Below are 21,418 nucleotides of genomic sequence, written 5' to 3' on the forward strand. Positions count from 1 at the left end.
CCATGATGTTTTCCCCCCAATTCAACCTACCGCCTTCTACTCTACTGAGCATTATTCTGTCTGATCTCAAAACCATGCAGAATCAGTCCTGGTTAGTACTTGGAAGGGAGACCACCAAGGGATACCACAACATCAGGTGCTGGAGGCTGTATCTTCATCTATATCTGTAGGCCATTCATCTTCTGGTCCCAATTCAAGGTGCAGGTTATTACCTATAAAGCCCTGAACGGTTTGGGATCCGCCTAACTTCGTGACCACATCTCCCTCCACCAACCTGTACGATCCCTTCGATCCTCTGGGGAGGCTCTCCTCTCGCCCCTTCCTCTATCACAGGCACGACTTGTGGGAACAAGGGAGAAAGACTTTGGAATTCACTACCTGGTGAGATTAGGCAAGCCCCCACCCTAGAAGCCTTTAAGAAAGATCTGAAAACTTAGCTCTTCTGATGTGCCTTTGGAGGGTGACCATTCACCCCATTTCTGTTGTTCTACCTACAGTGTTGCCCCTATGATGCACTAAGTAAGTAAGTTTCTTTTCTCTAAAATCCTTGGGGCTCAGCTTAACTTGCCCACAACCTATTCTGAGTATGCAGACTTCAAGACTTCAATCTCAAGTCAGCCCATTTCCCCTCCTTCCATCTCCCCCTGGTTTACTTAAGATCCAGTTAAGAGAATGTGAAAGCTATAAATACTTTTTGGCAACTTTTAAATTGGAGTACAAAATATTACACTAATACAGATTTTTCTTCTTCTTCTTTCAGCCAACAGAATTATCTTGGCGCCTTCTGTGATTTGACCAAGGCTGAAGAAGACCAGATCAATATCATCTTGTATTTATTTATTTATTTATCTATCTATCGTGTCAGGAGCAACAAGACATTTATATTACATTTTTAACAAAACAAACAGACAAAACACAAAGTTTGCAAGCTTGGTAGTTGATTAAATGTCCTTTGACCAGTATCTGGCCACTTGGAGTGCCTCTGGTGTTGCCCCAAGGAGGTCCTCCATTGTGCATGTAGCAGGGCTCAGGTTGCATTGCAGCAGGTAGTCAGTGTAATAATGCAGAAGTTGGCTAGCTAACCAAATCCAAGACTGTAGTCACTTCTGCTAAGCCATGGGGTAGTCCAAATTCAAGAGTAAGATATGATAATAAGTAATGTATTCTTAGACATGCCCCAACCACGAGTTCTTGACATCTAAAACAAGGAGGGATGGTGGCTTGATTTTAACAGGGAAGGGAGAAATTTAAAGGCACTGCTGGAGATTTTGCTTAATGGTAAAGTATATACAACCAAAAGTCCCAAACTGCCAAATTTTGTGGCTGCAGCTCATGATCACTTAGGAGCTTGGAAGTAAAAAATAAAATAAAATCCAAAATCTGCCTGTTGGGAACTGCAGCACAAAACCACCTGAAGATCTGCACCTGTCAGCAAGGGTAGTCTTAAAATGGAACCCCCCAAAAGCATGTGTCCTAATGTAGCTTTTTAAAAAAAGTTTCCACAATTTGAATTTCCAGTTAGGCTGTCATTGAAAAAAAAGCTTTTATTAGTTAGTTATTAATTAATTATTATTCTACTAGTTTGTATTAGTACATACAGATACAGGTTGTGCCTGGAGACACTGGAATGGGAAGGAACAGAGGCTAAGAAATGACTTACCTGTTATTGAAGAATTTGAAGGAAGCGCAGGAGGGGTCTCAGGATTATTTTCATCAGATTTTACTGAAACAACACACAAATATAGATGTTATATAGTAGCATTACTTTCCCCATTCAAAGGTCTGAATCTTGATGCTCCTAACAATTTCTACAGAACTATTTGAGAGCTCCACAAACATTTCAAACACCATACATTATATTTACACAACTCAAAAATTACTAACAATCGCCTCGGTGACTATCCCCTACATACACAAAATTTGGCATTTCTTTCTTTAATATCTTGTATTTCTCCCAATTACAGAAGCCAAGGGAACTTACAGTGTAAGTTAAAAACAACATACAGACGAAACAATTTGTCATACTAAAGTGAAAAATAAATCAAAATCAATCAATTATGTGCTGGCCCACAATGTTAAAACATTGAGGATGGTTTCTATTAATTTGATAGGTTGCTGTTCTTATATTGATTCATTGTTTTTATTGATGAGTGTTTTTTGTTGATTTAATTTGTTTCTGTTGTTACGTAATGATTTTGTTCATTGTCTGCACTGTTATTGTGGGTAAGCCTCTCTGAGTCTCTTAAGGGAGATGGTGGTGAGATAAAAATAAATTATTATTATTATTATTATTATTATTACTACTACTACTAAAACTTTTAAAAAATAAAGCAAAGTAATGATAATATAACTATAACATTACGAAGGGACAAAATACAATACAGTTCCTGTATCAACGGGAAATATGTTCCCAAATATGCAAATCATGGGTAACAGTAAACCCTACTGAAATGAAGGACTTCCGGTCTGAAAATGCCAAGGGTTGCCCTGGATGCAGGAGTCATACTGTTTTTCGCACTCAGCTATCCACTACTAATTGGAGATGTCTCCTGAGTAACACTCACCCAATTGAGGAGAAGAAAGGAAGTCCCACTAAGGTCAGTGGGGCTAAAAATCAGAGCAGGGAATAAGAAATTTTTTGGACTACAACTCCCAAAGTTTTCCCAGCTACCAGACACATAAGTACATTTTCAAGTTCTGCTAAAACGACTCTTTTCTATATTCCTTCTATACTTAGTGAAACCTGGAGTATCCACATTTATCTCCACTAGCTTGGATTTAAAGTAACCAACATCAAGCTATCTGACTGAAAGAATGACAGCCTCATGCTTCCACCCTAGAACATCTTCATGACTTAGCTGAAAGGCTGTGCTTAAATCTGAATGGGATTTCCACACCACCATGCACAATGCCTTTGATGACAAAACTGTCTGGAAAAGAATCAGTTCTACTACATGCAACCAAGTTTCTTTCGGAAGATGTGTATGACATGCTTTTTGACCAAAACTATACAATCTAAGGTTTCTTTCACACTGTACATTTATAATAATTTGATACTACAATATGACCTCCGTATCTGTGAGGATATATTTCAAGACCCCTTGTTGAATACCTGAAACTGTGGATAATAGTGAGTCTATATTTTGACTATACTTGAACCAGAAGTCTAGATCTAGGGAAGTAATGCTACCCCTCTATTCTGCTTTGGTTAGACCACACCTGGAATATTGTGTCCAATTCTGGGCACCACAATTCAAGAGAGATATTGACAAGCTGGAATGTGTCCAGAGGAGGGTGACTAAAATGATCAAGGGTCTGGAGAACAAGCCCTATGATGTGTGGCTTAAGGAGCTGGGCATGTTTAGCCTGAAGAAGAGAAGGCTGAGAAGGGATATGATAGCCATGTATAAACATGTGAAATGAAGTTACAGGGAGGAACAAGCTTGTTTTCTGTTTCCCTGGAGACTAGGACGTGGAACAATGGCTTCAAACTACAAGAGAGGAGATTCCACCTGAACATGAGGAAGAACTTCCTGACTGTGAGAGCCGTTCAACAGTGGAACTCTCTGCCCCGGGGTGTGGTGGAGGCTCCTTCTTTGGAAGCTTTTAAACAGAGGCTGGATGGCTATCTGTCAGGGGTGATTTGAATGCAATATTCCTGCTTCTTGACAGGGGGTTGGACTAGATGGCCCATGAGGTCTCTTCCAACTCTTTGATTCTATGATTCTATAAGCATACCATTGAACTGCACTGGAAGACTTAGAGAAGCCTACAAAAACTTTCAGGAATGGATTTTTTTTGGAGCATTCATAAGTGAAAACATGGATATCCAATCCGTAGATAAGGGAGTCATGTTGTACTTCAATTTGTATACACCCCATGCAATCTTGGGATTTGTAGTTTTGTGAGGGTATTTAGACGTTTCTGGCGGATAGCTCTACCATCTCACCAAACTACAAATTCTAGGATAAAATAATGAAAATAAAAGTGTTATAAAATGTTCAAATTGTGCAGTGTGAAAGAGACCTTGTGCAAACTTTTTTTGGAGTAGATCTCAGTGACATCCGACTTACTTATCTGCTTCGTCTCAGCTATGTCAGCAGAATTTCAGCCAAACAATCACTTAGAAGGCCAATTGTGATCCTTGTGTCTTCATGGCCTCTCCTTGCCCTTCCTTTTATAATCTTGGCTTCATGGAATGTCTCCTAGTTTGTGATGACATATGAACTAGGAATTAAATCACATCCTAGTTTTATATCTTGGTCTGCAAGCAGTACTCAAAGCATCTAGCTCTTCTGGTTTTGTTGTACTGGATAAACCTTTGCCAGCAGTGGAGATTTACAAGACAATATCCATCAACACTTGGAACTGCAACACTTTCTCTATCTCTGTCTTAAAACATTTTCTCTATCCTGTCTTAAACCAGAAATCATAGCTTAATGAGCAATAGTTTACAGATTCACCACAAATGATATCAATCTGCTAGTGTTCAAGAACCAACTACACACAATTTCTGTACCACAACTCTGCACAGAACAGTATACTTGGATAGTTGCCAAAAATGTCTGTAACCTACCACTGGTATATGGTAAGTTCGCTGATAAAGCTGACCCAAAAACAGAACAGGAAAAAAACATGAATGTAAGATAAAGAGATATGAAGAGGTCGTGTAAGAAAGGAAATCAACAAGTGCGACTCACTGGTATCTTTGCTCTTTGGCAACTAAGCAAGGGAAGAGTTTATTTTGCTCCTACCTGGCCATTCCTTTGCCTCTTCACTGCCTTTCTTCTGAGTATTTGAAATTTTAGGCATTTATGTATTGTGTTTGCAACATTTTTGTCTTGGGGGCAGCTCTGAGTCTTTTAAGAGTAGGACAATTATTTTGCACAGAACCTGCAAGCACTATTACAAAATAAAGGAAGTACAACTGCTAGATTCACTCGATAGCAGTGCATTGGTTTTAAAAACTCAGTTAAACAGAAATTCAACAAGTTCTTTTGTCACTACAGAAAAGCTGCACATGAGACGATCTTTTCTGCAAGTCCAAAATTATAAGAAACCTGCTCTCCTCTACATGCTAAGACATAATTCAAAACTATCCCACCCTCATATAATGTGCTCATACAATGCCTTCATGCTATCTGCATTTTATTCCAGAATTCCAGCAAGGGATCAGTGTTCAATTGCTGCAGGACACATGAAGATTGCAAGGTCTTAAGCTCAATTTCTAAACCACCCTTCTGAAATACCTTTGAAGTTCTTCAGATATCTTTTGTAATATTTATGACATTTTGAAAATCTCTCCCTATTACTTTCCTCTCTTGCTTCAATTCAGGAATTTCCACCATTGATAAACAAACTACGCTCTGATGACTTTATGAAGCAAACTGATTACTCTAATTTTAAAGAGAAGTCTTCCCAAATTTCCAGTAAAATTCTGGAGAGGGTTCAGCAAGTAGAATTTAGCTTATTACACAATGTTATTATAAATTACCTGCAAACATGGGAATGGAGTCAGTACACCAAAACTCTAACACACATCTTTTTATTTTCTATTATTTGACTCTGACACCTTTATAAATAACAAATGCACATCAATCTGTAATAACTGTAATAACTATGCACTATGGTAAATTTGTAGCAGAATGCACACACATTAAGCTTAATCAGACATGAAATTAGTTCCAGCAGGTAAACTCCACTGGAGTCAGAAATTAGGATCGTAGAGTACATCTACACCAGTGGTTCCCAACCTGTGGTCTGTGGACAACCAGTGGTCCACAAAAACTAAAATATGGTCCATGGCCTCACCGTTACCACACAGTTGCAACGAGAGTAACTGGTGTCGCAAAAATCTCTTATAGTGCCAAGGTTTATTAAATATGCTTTTATGTGGGCAAGCAGATAGTGACTACTGGATGGCATATGTTCTGTATCAGAAACTAGAGCTGATATGGTCTAACTAATGCAATTTTCTGAATCAGTGCTCTAAATAACCAAACTGAATATAAAGTTAACCAAAAACTGATTCGTAACCCTTTTGGTACTAATGTTGGACAGTGGTCCCTGGTCAAAAAAAGGTTGGGAACCACTGATATACACTGTAGAATTAATGCAGTTCAACATCATTTTAATTGCCATGGTTCAGTGCTATGGGACCTGTGATTTGTAGTTTGGCACCAACACTCTTTGGCAGAGAATGTATTTATTTACCATATTTATACCCCATACTTCTCAACCCCGAGGGGACTCATAGCGTTTTCACATACTGGCAACAATTCAATGTCTTAATAACATACAATTGATAAAAACATCTACATTAAAAACAATGAATTAAAACACATAAAAACAATTATTAAAATCACATAATCCAATGTCGTAGTCCAGGGCCATTCCAAAATGTTATTGCACAGATTCTTTGTTCATTTATTGCACTGAAGTTAATTCCCAAAAGCTTGGGCCCATAGCTATGTGTTAATTTTCTTCCTGAAGGCTAAAAGGGAAGGAGCTGATCAAATATTTCTGGGGAGGGAGCTCCACAGCCAAGGGGCCTCCACTGAGAAGGCCTTGTCTCTCATCCTCACCAACCATACCTGCGAAGGAGGTGGGACCAAGAGCAGGGCCTTAATATCTTAATATCTGTGATGGTTCATAGAGCGAGATAACTTCGGATAGGTAAGTTGAGCTGGAAGGTTAGATACCTTGCAAAACTACGACTCCTGTGAAGCCGCAACAGTTGAAGTGGGGTCAAGCTGCATTAATTCTACAGTATACAGATGCACCCTCAGTTAACTTCCAAAGTCCTTCTGCATCTGTTGAAGTGGCCTGTACTCTGGTACAGGCCACTTCAACAGATGCAGAAGGACTTTTTTATTTGTTTTCCCACAAGAGACTCACATGGCCGTGCCCTTGGAAATGCATGCCTACAAAATACAAGCTGTATGAAATATAACTTGATCCTTAGGGTTAGGCCATGAATCAGCTTAGACACAGGTACAAGTTATATTTACATCTAGAAAGTGCTTCAGTTGCCTAAATAAACCATAAGATGTTGTAAAGCTGCAAAATAACCCAGAGCCGATAGTGCCCATGACCTTGCTAAGAATAAACCTCAGCTGCAGTGCATTCCAGTACAGGTTAGAATTTTACACAATTTCTTCAAGGGTTAAGAGAAAGGGTGATATATTGCTGAAAGAGGGAGAACATAAAGCAGAAGCCATTTTCTTAGAGCATACAGTAAAAAATTTCTAGCTAATGTCTTAACAGTGTCACGCACTCTATTACAAAATAAGTCCTCTGGAATTGGAAAAGGTTAATTTCTTAGAAGCCTCTTCAGAGTAAGGATAATTCATTTTGGCAAAAGCCCTTCCAATGACTTAATGGATGCTTGTATCTTGACACAACTAGTAGCAAAGACACCAAAAATGAATTAATCAAATTTATGAATGTATATGTATGTTCCTTTAAGCTGCCATCGATTCATGGCAACCCATGAAGTTCATAGGGTTTTCTTAGACAATAAATACATAATGAGAAGACAGGAAAGCTTGGAGAAGACAATGATGCTGGGGGAAATGGAAGGGAAAAGGAAGAGGGGCCAAACAAGGGCAAGATGGATGGATGGCATCCTTGAAGTGACTGGCTTGACTTTGAAGGAACTGGGGGTGGCCAGAAGCAACTGAACGTATAAACAACAAAAAGGCAATAAATAAGAGGTGATTTTGTGCCAAAACATAACCGTCAGCATCTAATATTCATAGGCAGTCTCCCATCTGAGGACAACCAAGACTCATCCTGCTTAGCTTCCAAGATCAGATGAGATCTGGTGCCTTTAGGCTTGGGTCAAGTATAATTGAAAAGTAGTGGTGCTTTGCGTTCCTAGAATGCACCTGAAGTTAAGATATAGGTTACATTAACCTTGGTGTGTGCCTTTTAGGCTTGATTTGTTCTGCAGATAACTATCCAATTCTCAATTTGTTTTTCCTAATTTTTGGTCTGCTTCTTTTCATTTTGTAAGCATGGATACATGAGAAACAAAGTAAGATTCAGGTTCAAAATAGGAGTATGCCATGGTAAAAACAAAACAAGGTTTAATAGTCAACAAGGTTGCTAGGATTCACAAGCCAGAGTTCAACCAACTGTAACTTACTGCTGTGTAAACTCACTGCATTTCCTACTGAAGACGCTCTTAGCTCAATGATGTTTTATGACTGAGATGCAATGAAAACTACATAGACCCTTCCCCTCTTCTTATCTCTTAAGGCTTCCTTTCAAAATTAGAATCAAGGGGCTCATGACTGTGAGTTACAATTTAGTTCAAATTATTCCCTAGTTCAGCATTTCTTAACCCTGGGGTCGGGACCCCTGGGGAAGTCATGATGGGGTGTCAGAGGGGTCGCCAGAGACCATCAGAAAACACAGTATTTTCTGTTGGTCATCGGGTTTCTGTGTGGAAAGTTTGGCCCAATTCTATCATGGGGGTGGGGGCTCAGAATGCTATTTGATTGTAGGTGAACTATAAATTCCAGCAACTACAACTCCCAAATGTCAAGCTCTATTTTCTCCAAACTCCACCAGTGTTTACATTTGGGCATATTGAGGATTCATGCCAAGTTTGGTCCAGATCCATCATTGTTTGAGTCCATTGTGCTCTCGGGATGTAGGTGAACTTCAACTCCAAAACTGAACACCAAAGCCCGCCAAACCTTCCAGTATTTTCTGTTGTTCATCGAAGTTCTGTGTGTCAAGTTTGGTTCAATTCTATCATTGGTGGGGTTCAGAATGCTCTTTTTTGATTGTAGGTGAACTATAAATCCCAGCAACTACAACTCTCAAATGACAAAATCAATCCCCCCCCCCAAACCCCACCAGTATTCAAATTGGGGCGTATTGCAGATTTGTGCCGAATTTGGTTCAATTAATGAAAATACATTCTGTATATCAGATATTTACATTATGATTCATAACAGTAACAAAATTAGAGTTATGAAGTAGCAATGAAAATAATTTTATTGGGGGAGTCATGATAACATGAGGAACTGTATTAAGGGTTTGTGGCATTAGGAAGGTTGAGAAACACTCCTCTAGCTTGATCCACTCTGTGTGCTCCAGTTTGTACCCAGTCTAGAATGACAGAGAAATCACAAAGGGGATCCAGCCCAGCTACCTGCCACACAGAAAAACACAATCAAGGCACTCCAGACAGGTGGCCACCTGGTCTCTGATTAAAAACCTCCAAAAGAGGAGGCTCGATGGCTATTGAACTTTTACCCTCAAGAAGTTCTTCCTAATGTTTCAGTTGGTTGCTATGTGTCCTAGAGTGTATCTACACTATAGAATTAATGCAGTTTGACATCACTTTCACTGCCTTGGTTCAATGCTATGGAATTATTGGAGATGACCTATAAAGTCCTAAATGGTTCAGGCCCCGCCTATCTCCGCAATTTCATCTCCTTCTATGAACTAGCATGAACTCTAAGATCTTACAAGGAGGCCCTCCTCTTGGTCCCACCTCTGTCACAAGCACGGTTGGTGGGGAAGAGAGAAAGGGCCTTTTCGGTGGTGACCCCCCGTCTCTGGAACGCCCTTCCAAGGGAAATAAGACAGGCCTCATCCCTCCCCACCCTTCCGTAAGAGCTTGAAGACCAGTTCTAACTCAGTCTTACACATTGTCAAATACGGCCTTATTCTTCCTACCAATTACCCAGATCACTTTCTCTAATCGGCCCTGGAATGAACAGCCACAGACCCGTACCTAATATAATTGTTGCCTGCCATAGCATTGCACTTAATTCCCAGGCCCCCTAGAATTTTTGGGCTTGCACAAGTCTTGTCCTGGCATTTTAAATTTTTTAATTGACTTGAACAGGCAGGATTGCTTTTAATATATGTGTGTGATGGCAACAATTTTTATGCTTACATTGTTTTGTTAATCTTGTGGTTATGTTGTTTTACTTTGTATGTTTTGTGATGTTACTTGGGAACCGCTCTGCGTCCCTTCGGGGAGATGGAGCAGTATATAAATAAAGTTTTTACTGTTGTTGTAGCAGTAGTTTTACAAGGTCTTCAGTATTTTCTGCCAACATGTACTGTTGCCTGACCAAATTTATAATCCCCAGGATTCCATAGAACTGAGCCATGGTAGTGAAAGTTGTGTCATACCAGATTAATTCTACGATGTAGCCACACCCCTGGTCTCTGGAGCATCAGAAAACAAGCTTGCTGCATCTTCTACAACATTTGCACTTTGTCCATAACTGGGGCACCTTGGGCTGGCTTTACTAAACTAATATCTTTCAGAAGTGCTGGTCTACATCTCTTGCCAGCCCCAGCCAACATGGCAACTGACTATACTGACTGGGTTGTTGTAGGTTTTTCCGGTCTATATGGCCATGTTCTAGAAGCATTATCTCCTGACGTTTCACCTGCATCTATGGCAAGAATCCTTAGAGGTAGTGAGGACCTCACTACCTCTGAGGATGCTTGCCATAGATGCAGGCGAAATAAAAAACCTACAACAACCCAGTGATTCCGGCCATGAAAGCCTTCAACAATACATATGTTGTTGTTCATTCGTTCAGTTGTCTCCGACTCTTTGTGACCTCATGGACCAGCCCACGCCAGAGCTCCCTGTCGGCCGTCACTACCCCCAGCTCCTTCAAGGTGAGTCCAGTCACTTCAAGGATGCCATCCATCCATCTTGCCCTTGGTCGGCCCCTCTTCCTTTTACCTTCCACTTTCCCCAGCATCATTGTCTTCTCTAGGCTTTCCTGTCTCCTCATGATGTGGCCAAAGTACTTCAACTTTGTCTCTAGTATCCTTCCCTCCAATGAGCAGTCGGGCTTTATTTCCTGGAGGATGGACTGGTTGGATCTTCTCGCAGTCCTACATATACTGACTTGGTATGATGGGAAGTGTAGTCCAGCTCATTTGGAAGGCATGAGGCTAATGAAGACTACTTTTGGCACAAAAATGGATATGTTTCTGGGAACTGAAGGAGTTTGCTTCCAAGTCACATTATTCCCCATATGACCAGCTTTGTGTACAAACTCTGGCCTTTGCTTTGATTTCATAAGAACTGTTTGCTGGAATTGCCACTTCAAACCTCCTCACCAGAGGCAACAGAATGTAACAATCCTTTATTTTTATGTTACTGCTCTTCAAAAAAAAGGCACTGTTTATGACTGGCGGCATGGTTAATAAATACGCAGCACAGACACCCCCACTCTGAACAAATTGTGACTCAATAAGCTCCAAACTTGTTTTGCAACAAGTACAAAACAACATTTGCTGCTGTAAAATTTAAGGCCATGGTCTCTCTGCTTTACAACAAAAGTTAACAAAGCAAAACAAGTGGGACCACTAAAAACTAAAAACAGCACAATGTTCCTATTCCATGTTCCAGCCAGCCATGCCTTTTTCATGGTAACTCAATTCCATTTTTCTCCCATAGTTTTCATTTCCTCCCTCCCCAATGGGAAATCACCATTTCATGACCACTTAAAATGTCCATTAATTAGATAAATAGCAGCTGGGTGGCTATCTTGGGAGGGGGGGGGGGGGAGACTATTCCTGCAGGGAAAGGGGTTGGACTGGATGGCCCACGTGGTCTTTTTCAATTCTATTATTGTATGGCTTTGTATTTTGAGGTTTCCCTGAGACATTTCCTCTCTCGTTTCCAGTGATTCTTTCATTTATTTACTTATCCTATTTATATCCTGGAGCCCCCAGTGGCACAGTGGGTTAAACCCCTGTGCCGACAGGACTGAAGACCGACAGGTTGCAGGTTCAAATCCGGGGAGAGGCGGATGAGCTCCCTCTATCAGCTCAAGCTCCTCATGCGGGGACATGCGAGAAGCCTCCCACAAGGATGATAAAAACATCAAAAAAACATCCAGGCGTCCCCTGGGCAACGTCCTTGCAGACGGCCAATTCTCTCACACCAGAAGCAACTTGCAGTTTCTCAAGTCGCTCCTGACACAACAAAAAAATAAATAAAATTATATCCTGCCTTTCTCTACCCTGAAAGGGACTTAAGGCGGCTTACACGGAGGCAATTACTCAATGCCTTAAAATGCATACAATTCCAAAAAAATAAAATTAAATTACAATTAAAAACATATTAAACATTTAAAAACATTCAATTCCATATTAAAATCATGCCATCCATAGTTGTAGTTCAAGTCGTTCCATATATTCCAGATCTGTTAATTGCACTGCACAATTTTCCAAAGGCCACAGACACGTTTTTACCTTTTTTTTCTGAATCCCCACAAAACTACTGTCCAATCAGCTTACTTAACATCACCTCGAAGCTATACGCTCAAAACCTGCTACATAAAACTGACAGACTGGTTACAAGAAAATATATTCCATATCTATTATTGCACTGCAATTATTCTCCGAAGGCTTGAACCCAAAGCCACGTTTTCACTTTCCTTCTGAAAGCCAAGAGGGTGGGGGCTGTTTTAATGTCACTGGGGAGAGAGTTCCATAGCTGAGGGGCCACCACTGAGAAGGCCCTGTATGTTGTTCCTGCGAAGAAGGTGGGACTGAGAGCAGGGTCTCCCCAGACAATCTTAATCTCTGAGATGGTTCATAGGGGGAGATACATTCAGACAGGTAAGCTGGGCCGAAACTGCTTAGAGCTTTATAGACTAAAGTCAGCACTTTGAATTGTGCTTGGAAGTAGACTGGCAGGCAGTCGAACTGGCGTAACAGGGGGGTTATACGTTCCCTTTACATTGCTCCGGTCAGCAATCTGGCTGGGACTACTGATAACATTTTGGATACATAAGCAAAAGCATCCATATCTGAATATGTACCAAAAGGGATATGAGTACAGTATGACCCACAGATCTGACACCCATCATTTCAATTAGCTATGCTGGGGGATTGTGCAAGGATATATCTGCACTGTAAAATTAATGCAGTCTGGCACCATTTTAATTGCCATGTCTCCGACAATAATGCTGGTGGTTCACCAGATGAAAACTGCCATGATTCCATAGCATTAAGCCATGGCAGTTAAAGGGTTTTTTTGGTGTGTGTCAGGAGCGACTTGAGAAGCTGCAAGTCGCTTCTGCTGTGAGAGAATTGGCCACCTGCAAGGATGTTGTCCTGGATGTTTGATGTTTTACCATCCTGTGGGAGGCTTCTCTCATGTCCCCACATGGGAAGCTAGAGCTGACAGACATGAGCTCACCCTACTCCCAGATTTGAACTGCTTTCGGTCAGCATTCCTGCCAGCACATTAACCCATTCTGCCACAGGGGGCTCTGGCAGTTAAAGTGATGTCAAACTATATTCATTCTGTGTTGATGGACCCAGTCAGGGACTGTGGAGATCTCTGAAATCTGAAACAGATGGACCGAGGGTTCAATACAATTGATCTAAATGCAGAAGTGGAAAACGTTATCTACCGGAATCCTTCAGCCTCAGAGTTAGGGGATGAGAAGGGCAGGGTAAAAACGCTGTAAATAAATAAATAAATAAGTCCAAGCTAGCAACTTCTGCCCAAAGTCCCCTTCCTACTAAGCTGCATCCCTCTAAAGCAGTGTTTTTCAACCTAGGGGTCAGGACCCCTGGTGGGGGGGGGGCACAAGGGGGTGCCAGAGGGGTCACCAAAGACCATCAGAAAACACAGTATTTTCTATTGGACAAGGGGGTGCTGTGTGGGAAGTTTGGCCCAATTCTATCATTGGTGGGGTTCAGAATGCTCTTTGACTGTAGGTGATCTATAAATCCCAGCAACTCCAAATCCCAAATGCCAAGGCCTATTTTCCCCAAACCCCACCAGCATTCACATTTGTGCATATTGAGTATTTGTGCCAAGTTTGGTCCAGATCTATCATTGTTTGAGTCCACAGTGCTTTCTGGATGTAGGTGAACTACAACTCCAAAACTCAAGATCAATGCCCACCAAACCCTTCCAGTATTTTCTGTTGGTCCTGGGAGTTCTATGTGCCAAGTTTGATTCAATTTCATTATTGGTGGAATTCAGAATGCTCTTTGATTGTACGTTAACTCTAAATCCCAGCAACTACAACTCCCAAATGACAAAATTAATCCCCCCCCCCCAACCCCACCAGTATTCAAATTTGGGTGTATTGGGTATTTGTGCCAATGAATGAAAATACATCCTGCATATCAGATATTGACATTATGATTCATAACAGTAGCCAAATGAAAGTTGCGAAGTATCAACGAAAATAATGTTATGGTTGGGGGTGGGGGTGGGGGGTCACCACAACATGAGGAATTGCATTAAGGACATTAGGAAGAATGTATTGTCGAAGGCTTTCATAGCCGGAATCACTGGGTTGTTGTAGGTTTTTCAGGCTATATGGCCATGTTCTAGAGGCATTCCCTCCTGATGTTTTGCCTGCATCTATGGGAAATTGGAGTTATATATCTGTGGAATGAGCAGGATGGGACAAAGAACTCTTGTCTGTTGGAGTTAGGTGTGAATGTTTCAACTGACCACCTTGATCAGCATTTGATTGCATCAATAGAAGCATGGTGTCTAGATCTAGGGAAGTAATGCTACCCCTCTATTCCGCTTTGGTTAGACCAAACCTGGAATATTGTGTCCAATTCTGGGCACCACAATTCAAGAGAGATATTGACAAGCTGGAATGTGTCCAGAGGAGGGCGACTAAAATGATCAAGGGTCTGGAGAACAAGCCCTATGAGGAGCAGCTTAAGGAGCTGGGCATGTTTAGCCTGAAGAAGAGAAGGCTGCGAGGAGATATGATAGCCATGGATAAATATGTGAGAGGAAGCCATAGGGAGGAGGGAGCAAGCTTGTTTTCTGCTTCCTTGGAGACTAGGACACGAAACAATGGCTTCAAACTACAAGAAAGGAGATTCCATCTGAACATGAGGAAGAACTTCCTGACTGTGAGAGCTGTTCAGCAGTGGAACTCTCTGCTCCGGAGTGTGGTGGAGGCGCCTTCTTTGGAAGCTTTTAAGCAGAGGCTGGATGGCCATCTGTCAGGAGTGATTTGAATGCAATATTCCTGCTTCTTGGCAAAAGGTTGGACTGGATGACCCAACTCTATGATTTTATGATGGCCTGGCATTTATTTTTTTAGTGTGGTTTGTTAGTACCTGGGGGAATCTTTTGTTGGAAGGTGATTAGCTGTCCTTGATTGTTTCCTCTCTGTTGTTTTGCTGTTCCAATTTTAGAGTTTTTTAATACTGGTACATTAGGAAGGTTGAGAACCACTGCTCTGATGGCGCATCAACTGTGGAATTAGCTTCTCTGGCTCAATGCAATGGAATCATGGGAATTGTAGTTTTACAAAGTCGTAGCCCAATGTTTCTCAACCTTCCTAATGCTGCGACCCCTTAATACAGTTCGTCATGTTGTAGTGACCCCCAACCATAACATTATTTTCATTGCTACTTCATAACTGTAATTTGCTACTGTTATGAATCGTCATGTAAATATCCAACATGAACAATGTATTTTCCTTCACTGAACCAAATTTGGCACAAATACTCGATACGTTCAAATTTGAATGCTGGTGGGGTTGGGGGGTGGTATTTTGACATTTCGGAGTTGTAATTGCAGGGATTTATAGTTAACCTACAATCAAAGAGCATTCTGAACTTCGCCAATAATGGAATTGAACCAAACTTGGCACACAGAACTCCCTTGACCAACAGAAAATACTGGAAGGGTCTGTTGGGCACTGACCTTGAGTTTTGGAGTTGTAGTTCAATTACATTCAGAGAGCAATGTGCACTCAAACATTTATGGATCTGGACCAAAGCTGACATGAATACTCAATATGCCCAAATGTGAAAATTGGTGGAGTTTGGGGGAAATAGACCTTGACATTTGGGAGTTGTAATTGGTGGGACTTAATAGTTCACCTACAATCAAAGAACATTTGGAATCCCACGGACAAGAGAATTGGGCCAAACTTCCCACACATGACCAACATAAAATACTGTGTTTTCTGATGGTCTTTGGTGACCCCTTTGACACCCCTTCGTGACCCCTCCAGGGGTCCCGACCCCCCAGGTTGAGAAACACTGTCGTAGCCCATGAGTGCTGGTGCCTCACCCAACCTAGGAGTCCCATGATCCCATAGCACTGGGCCATAAGTGATGCCAAACGGCGTGGATTCTGCAAAGTCTACAAGACGCAAACCATGCGCTCTTTCTTCCAAGTTTGCATCCCTCCAGCTTGTGGTGGGAAGAGTGGGAATCTATTGCCAGTAAGATGAAAAAATATATTCACTTTAACCAGCATCAGTGAGGCATTCATGCATTCATTCTGCAAAGAACAGAACTTTAAAAAACCCAACTTTTGGTTATGTTTTGTTTTTCGCCTGGGAGAGGAAGCGTTTGCTGAGCGAGACTTACCCAACGGGAGAGAAAGGCAGGCGAAGAGGGCGAGCCAAAGGGGCAGAAGCAGGGGCTTCATGGTGTCCTCCAGGAGAAGAAGGGCGCTCCCTTACAAGGCGATGGACTGAGCCCGAAGGCGGCTTCCCAAATCAGGAGGAGAAGGAGGGAAGGCAGGGAAGGAAGGGGAGAGGAGGCGCAACCCACGCGGAGGCAGCAGTGTTTCTCTTCCGTGCGTAAAGAGGCGCGCTGAGAGCGAACCCGGGTTCTTTTCCCACGTGACGGAGAGAAAGAGGAAGGGAGGGCGAGGCCGGCTGGGGAGGAGAGGCCTCCCAGGACATGCCATTGGCCCTTTGTCTCTACCACGCTTTGCCTTTGTGTTCGGGGCATCTCCACCCACAACCCAAGTTTCCTGTGTTTTAGCAAAACAGCAAAGAAGGCAAAGAAACAGGAAGAAAACAGAAAGAGAGATAGATGTAGAGTGAACAGTCTCTACCAGCGGTTCTCAACCTTCCTAATGCAGTGGGTTGTTGGAGGTTTTCGGGGCTATATAGCCATGTTCTAGAAGTATTCTCTCCTGACATTTCGCCTGCATCTATGGCAAGCATCCTCAAGAGTTGTGAGGTGAGGATGCTTGCCATAGATGCAGGCAAAACATCAGGAGAGAATGCTTCTAGAGCATGGCCATATAGCCCGAAAAGCCATCAACAACCCAGTGATTCTTCAAACTACAAGAAAGGAGATTCCATCTGAACATGTGGAAGAACTTCCTGACAGTGAGAGCCGTTCAGTAGTGGAACTCTCTGCCCTGGAGTATGGTGGGAGCTCCTTCTTTGGAAGCTTTTAAGCAAAGGCTGGATGGCCATCTGTAATATGCAATATTCCTGCTTCTTGGCAGGGGGTTGGACTGGATGGCCCATGAGGTCTCTTCCAACTCTATGATTCTACGATTCCAGACATGAAAGCCTTCCACAATACTTCCTAATGCAGTTCTGCATGTTGTGGTGACCCCCAGCCATAAAATTATTTTCGTTACTACTTCATAACTGTAATTTTGCTACTGTTATGAATCGTAATGTAAATATCTGATATGCAGGTAGTATTTTCATTCACTTGACCAAATTTGGCACAAATACCCGATAAGTCCAAATTTGAATACTGGTGGGGTTGGAGGGAGGATTGATTTTGTCATTTGGGAGTTGTAGTTGCTGGGATTTATAGTTCATCTACAATCGAAGAGCATTCTGAATTCCACCAACAATGGAATTGAAACAAACTTGGCATACAGATCTTCCATGACCAACAGAAAATACTGGAAGGGTTTCGTGGGCATTGACTTTGAGTTTTTGAGTTGTAGTTCATGTACATCCAGAGAACACTGTGGATTCGCAATCTCTGAGGATGCCTGCCATAGATGCAGGCAAAACATCAAGAGAGAATGGTTCAGGAATATGGCCAAACAGCCCGAAAAACTTACAGCAGCCCAATACTGGAAGGGTTTGCTGGACCTTGAATTTTTGAGGTGTAGTTCACCTACCTCCAGAGAGCACTGTGGATTCAAATGATGATTTTGGACCAAAATTGGCATGAATACTCAATATGCCCAAATGTGAATGCTGGTGGAGTTTGGGGAAAATAGACCTTGACATTTGGGAGTTGTAGTTGCTGGAATTTATAATTCACCTACATTCAAAAAGCATTCTGAAACCCACCAATGATAGAATTGGGCCAAACTTCCAACACAGAACCCCCATAACCAACAGAAAACACTGTGTTTTCTGATGGTCTTTGGTGACCCCTCTGGCACCCCCTCACAAGCCCCCCAGGTTTAGAAGTGCTGCCTCAATAAGTTCCTCGTGTTGTGGTGACTGTCAACCATGAAATTATTTTTGTTGCTACTTCATAACTCTAATTTTGCTGCTGAATTCCAGTGATGGAACTAAACCAAACTTGGCACACAGAAACAACAATCTATACCCATCTTTATTATGACCATCTTCCAGTCTTAGGATGCCTCCAACATTGCATGGGCAGACTTGGGTCCTTCAGGTGTTTTGGACTTCAACTCCCTCTTGACCAACAGAAAATATTGGAAGGTATTGTTGAAGGCTTTCATAGCTGGAATCACTGGGTTGTTGTAAGTTTTTCAGGCTGTATGGCCATGTTCTAGAAGCATTCTCTCCTGGCGTTTTGCCTGATTCTTTGGCTGGTATCCTCAGAGGTTGTGAGGTGATCTCATAACCTCTGAGGATGCCTGCCATAGATGCAGGCAAAACGTCAGGAGAGAATGCTTCTTGAACATGGCTATACAGCCTGAAAAACTTATAGAAACTCAATACTGAAAGGGTTTGGTGGGCAATGACCTCGAGTTTTGGAGTTGCAGTTCACCTACATCCAGAGAGCATTGTGGACTCAAATGATGATTCTGGACCAAATATGGTACAAGTACTCAAAATGCCCAAATGTGAACACTGGTGGAGTTTGGGGAAAATAGACCTTGACATTTGGGAGTTGTTGTTGCTGGGATTTCTACTTCACCTACAATCAAAGAGCATTCTGAACACCCCACCCCCCATTATAGAATTGGGCCAAACTTTCCACACAGAACCCCCATGACTAACCATGCTGTGTTTTCTGATGGTCTTTCTGAGCCCTTTGACACCTCCTTGCAATCCCCCCCCCCCAGGGGTCCCGAGCCCCCCAGGTTGAGAAACACTGATATATACCCATCTTTATTATGACCATCTTCCAGTCTTAGGATGCCTTCAACACGGTACAAAGGCATGGGCAGACTTGGGCCCTTCAGACTTGGGCCAGTAGGCTGTTAGGAAATGTGGGAGTTGAAGTCCAAAACACTTGAAGGGCCCAAGTCTGCCCATGTCTGCTGTAAAGCATGTCCCAAAAGTGGTCATACATAGAGGAAATGGAAAATTGTAGCTAAATGTACATTTATTTAGAAAATATCCACAACAAATTTTACAAAGAGCTTTTGAAACATTTCATGTTGGTGATACACTTTGTAGACATGCATTATCACTCAGCCTGACTTTAAAGTATTATATGCAAAAGTAGATAGATTTGTACATGTTCTTGCAAGGCATAACTGGCAACTCAATAATTTCTTAGTAAATTATGAAAATATCAGGCAAGTCTAGATATTTGGAGACCCTCTCTGTGTCCATCTCCTAATGGCAAGAACTGATCTTTTTCCTGCTCTCTGCATTCCATTTCAAAACAACCTATAATATGACTTTTTTTTTCTCAAGACAGTAAAGTTTGCTCAGAAGTCTCTAGTGAAAGACTTTGTTCAAAGCTTTTTTGGAAGTCCAAATAAACAATATCTACTGGACAACTTGTGATCACATGTTTATTTACATTTCCAAAGAACTCTGAAAGGTTAGTAGGACAGGAATTACTTAGGAGCGAGTGCACAATCCCTATAGGCAATTTGGGAAAGAAAAGGAAGTCTTGCTTACTGATGGGAAGGAGGAAACAGGATGGGGACAATGGCAGCAGTAAAATAGAGAAAACACACTTTACACCAGCCAGAATCAGTATGTTTTTGCTGGCCTAAGAAATCATCTACACTTTGACCCAACTTTAATTGTAGTGGTTCAATGATATAGAATTGATATAACCCAGTCATGTGAGTTATAGTTTGGTGAGGTACCAGCACTCCTTCATAGTAGCACTCCTAAAGGCCTTGTGAAAATATAACTCCAATGTTCCCATAGTATTGAGCCATGGCAGTTAAAGTGGTATCAAACTGCATTAATTCCACAATGCAGAGGCACCCTAAGTGTAAACATTCGGATTAAATAAGTGAGTTTAAAAATTGCAGGACCTGACAGCAAGTCCAGACTCACACCTGTGAGTCCTGGTAAATGGTCCCTTGCCATCCTGACACTTTCCTTTGTAGTGGATTTTACAAATCCGCATGATAGCTGGGGGACATCTGGTGCAAGTTTTTTTTTAATTCCCTCTGAGATGTTCTGGATTGTATAAACCGCCTCGACTTGCCTTCGAATTGAGAGGGGAGGTATATAAATATGGTAAATAAATAAATGAATAAATAAATAAATAAATAAAATATGTGCTCATGTGGATAACTCAATGTACACAAAAGCAGATTTGTTATTCTTTTTCCTCCTCGACTCGCCTTCAAATTGAGAGGGGATGTATATAAATATGGTAAATAAATAAATAAAATATGTGCTCATGTGGATAGCTCAATGTACACAAAAGCCGATTTGTTATTCTTTCTCTTCGCCTAACTGTAAATTCAATCTCTGTTTAATGTCATAAACATCAGAAAAAAAATGAATGGTTGTAGAGAGTTCTAATTGTAATTGCTTTCCATTTGTGCTTCCTTTTAGCCACCTGTGTGTCCATGGCTCCATTTTTGACAGCCTCATTAGCTGTTTTGGGTTTTTAAAATGTGCACATGCTTCAGAGCAGTCTACACCATGTTTTCCATGACTGCAGGAATATACACAGTCATGCCAAGGTGTTCAAATTTTTTTGGCTGGAATCACACCTTTTTAACATGCTATTTTCAGCTGTTAACCCAATTCAGCACACACTTTTGAGAAACATCATGTAATACCCCCCCCCCCCAATCCTAGTTTTTTCCAGGTTTTAATGCATGTGAAGAAGGGCCCTAAGATCCACTGCTTTGTATTCTGCTGATGAACTCTCTCATATATTTCACATATGCTTAGCTTTGGGGAAGGGGTGTATGTCTACACCGCCTTATAATCCAGTTGAAAGCCTCAGGCCCTTTCCACATAGCTGAATGAAATCCCACATTTTCTGCTTTGAACTGGAATATATGACAGTGTGGACTCAGATAACCCAGTTCAAAGCAGCTATTGTGGGATTTTCTGCCTTGATATTCTGGGTTATATGGCTGTGTGGAAGGGCCCTTAATCAGGTGAATGTGTTAAAGCTGGTATTGACACAAAGGTCAATTTTACAGTCAGCAAGCTATATTATCCTTCCTTTTCTTTTTGGATGCAGATTTCACCATAACATCTCTCCCTATGCCTTGTAGAATAGAGCT

General features: G+C 41.6%; 1 protein-coding gene across 1 annotated transcript in view; it reads right to left on the reverse strand.

Annotated features, from left to right (window-relative positions):
• Window positions 1-16,657, reverse strand: part of TMEM123 (transmembrane protein 123) — a 33,738-nt gene extending 17,081 nt beyond the window's left edge. Inside the window, exons 1-2 of the mRNA XM_060771052.2 lie at window positions 16,378-16,657; window positions 1,661-1,723 (exon numbers count right to left, since the gene is read on the reverse strand). Of these exons, the coding sequence (XP_060627035.2) occupies window positions 1,661-1,723; window positions 16,378-16,438 (124 nt within the window). The 5' untranslated portion in view covers window positions 16,439-16,657. The remainder of the gene's footprint in view (window positions 1-1,660; window positions 1,724-16,377) is intronic.
• Between the last annotated feature and the right edge of the window lie 4,761 nt (window positions 16,658-21,418).

The sequence above is a fragment of the Anolis sagrei genome, chromosome 3 (assembly GCF_037176765.1).
Source record: "Anolis sagrei isolate rAnoSag1 chromosome 3, rAnoSag1.mat, whole genome shotgun sequence".
Taxonomy (NCBI): Eukaryota; Metazoa; Chordata; class Lepidosauria; order Squamata; family Dactyloidae; genus Anolis; species Anolis sagrei.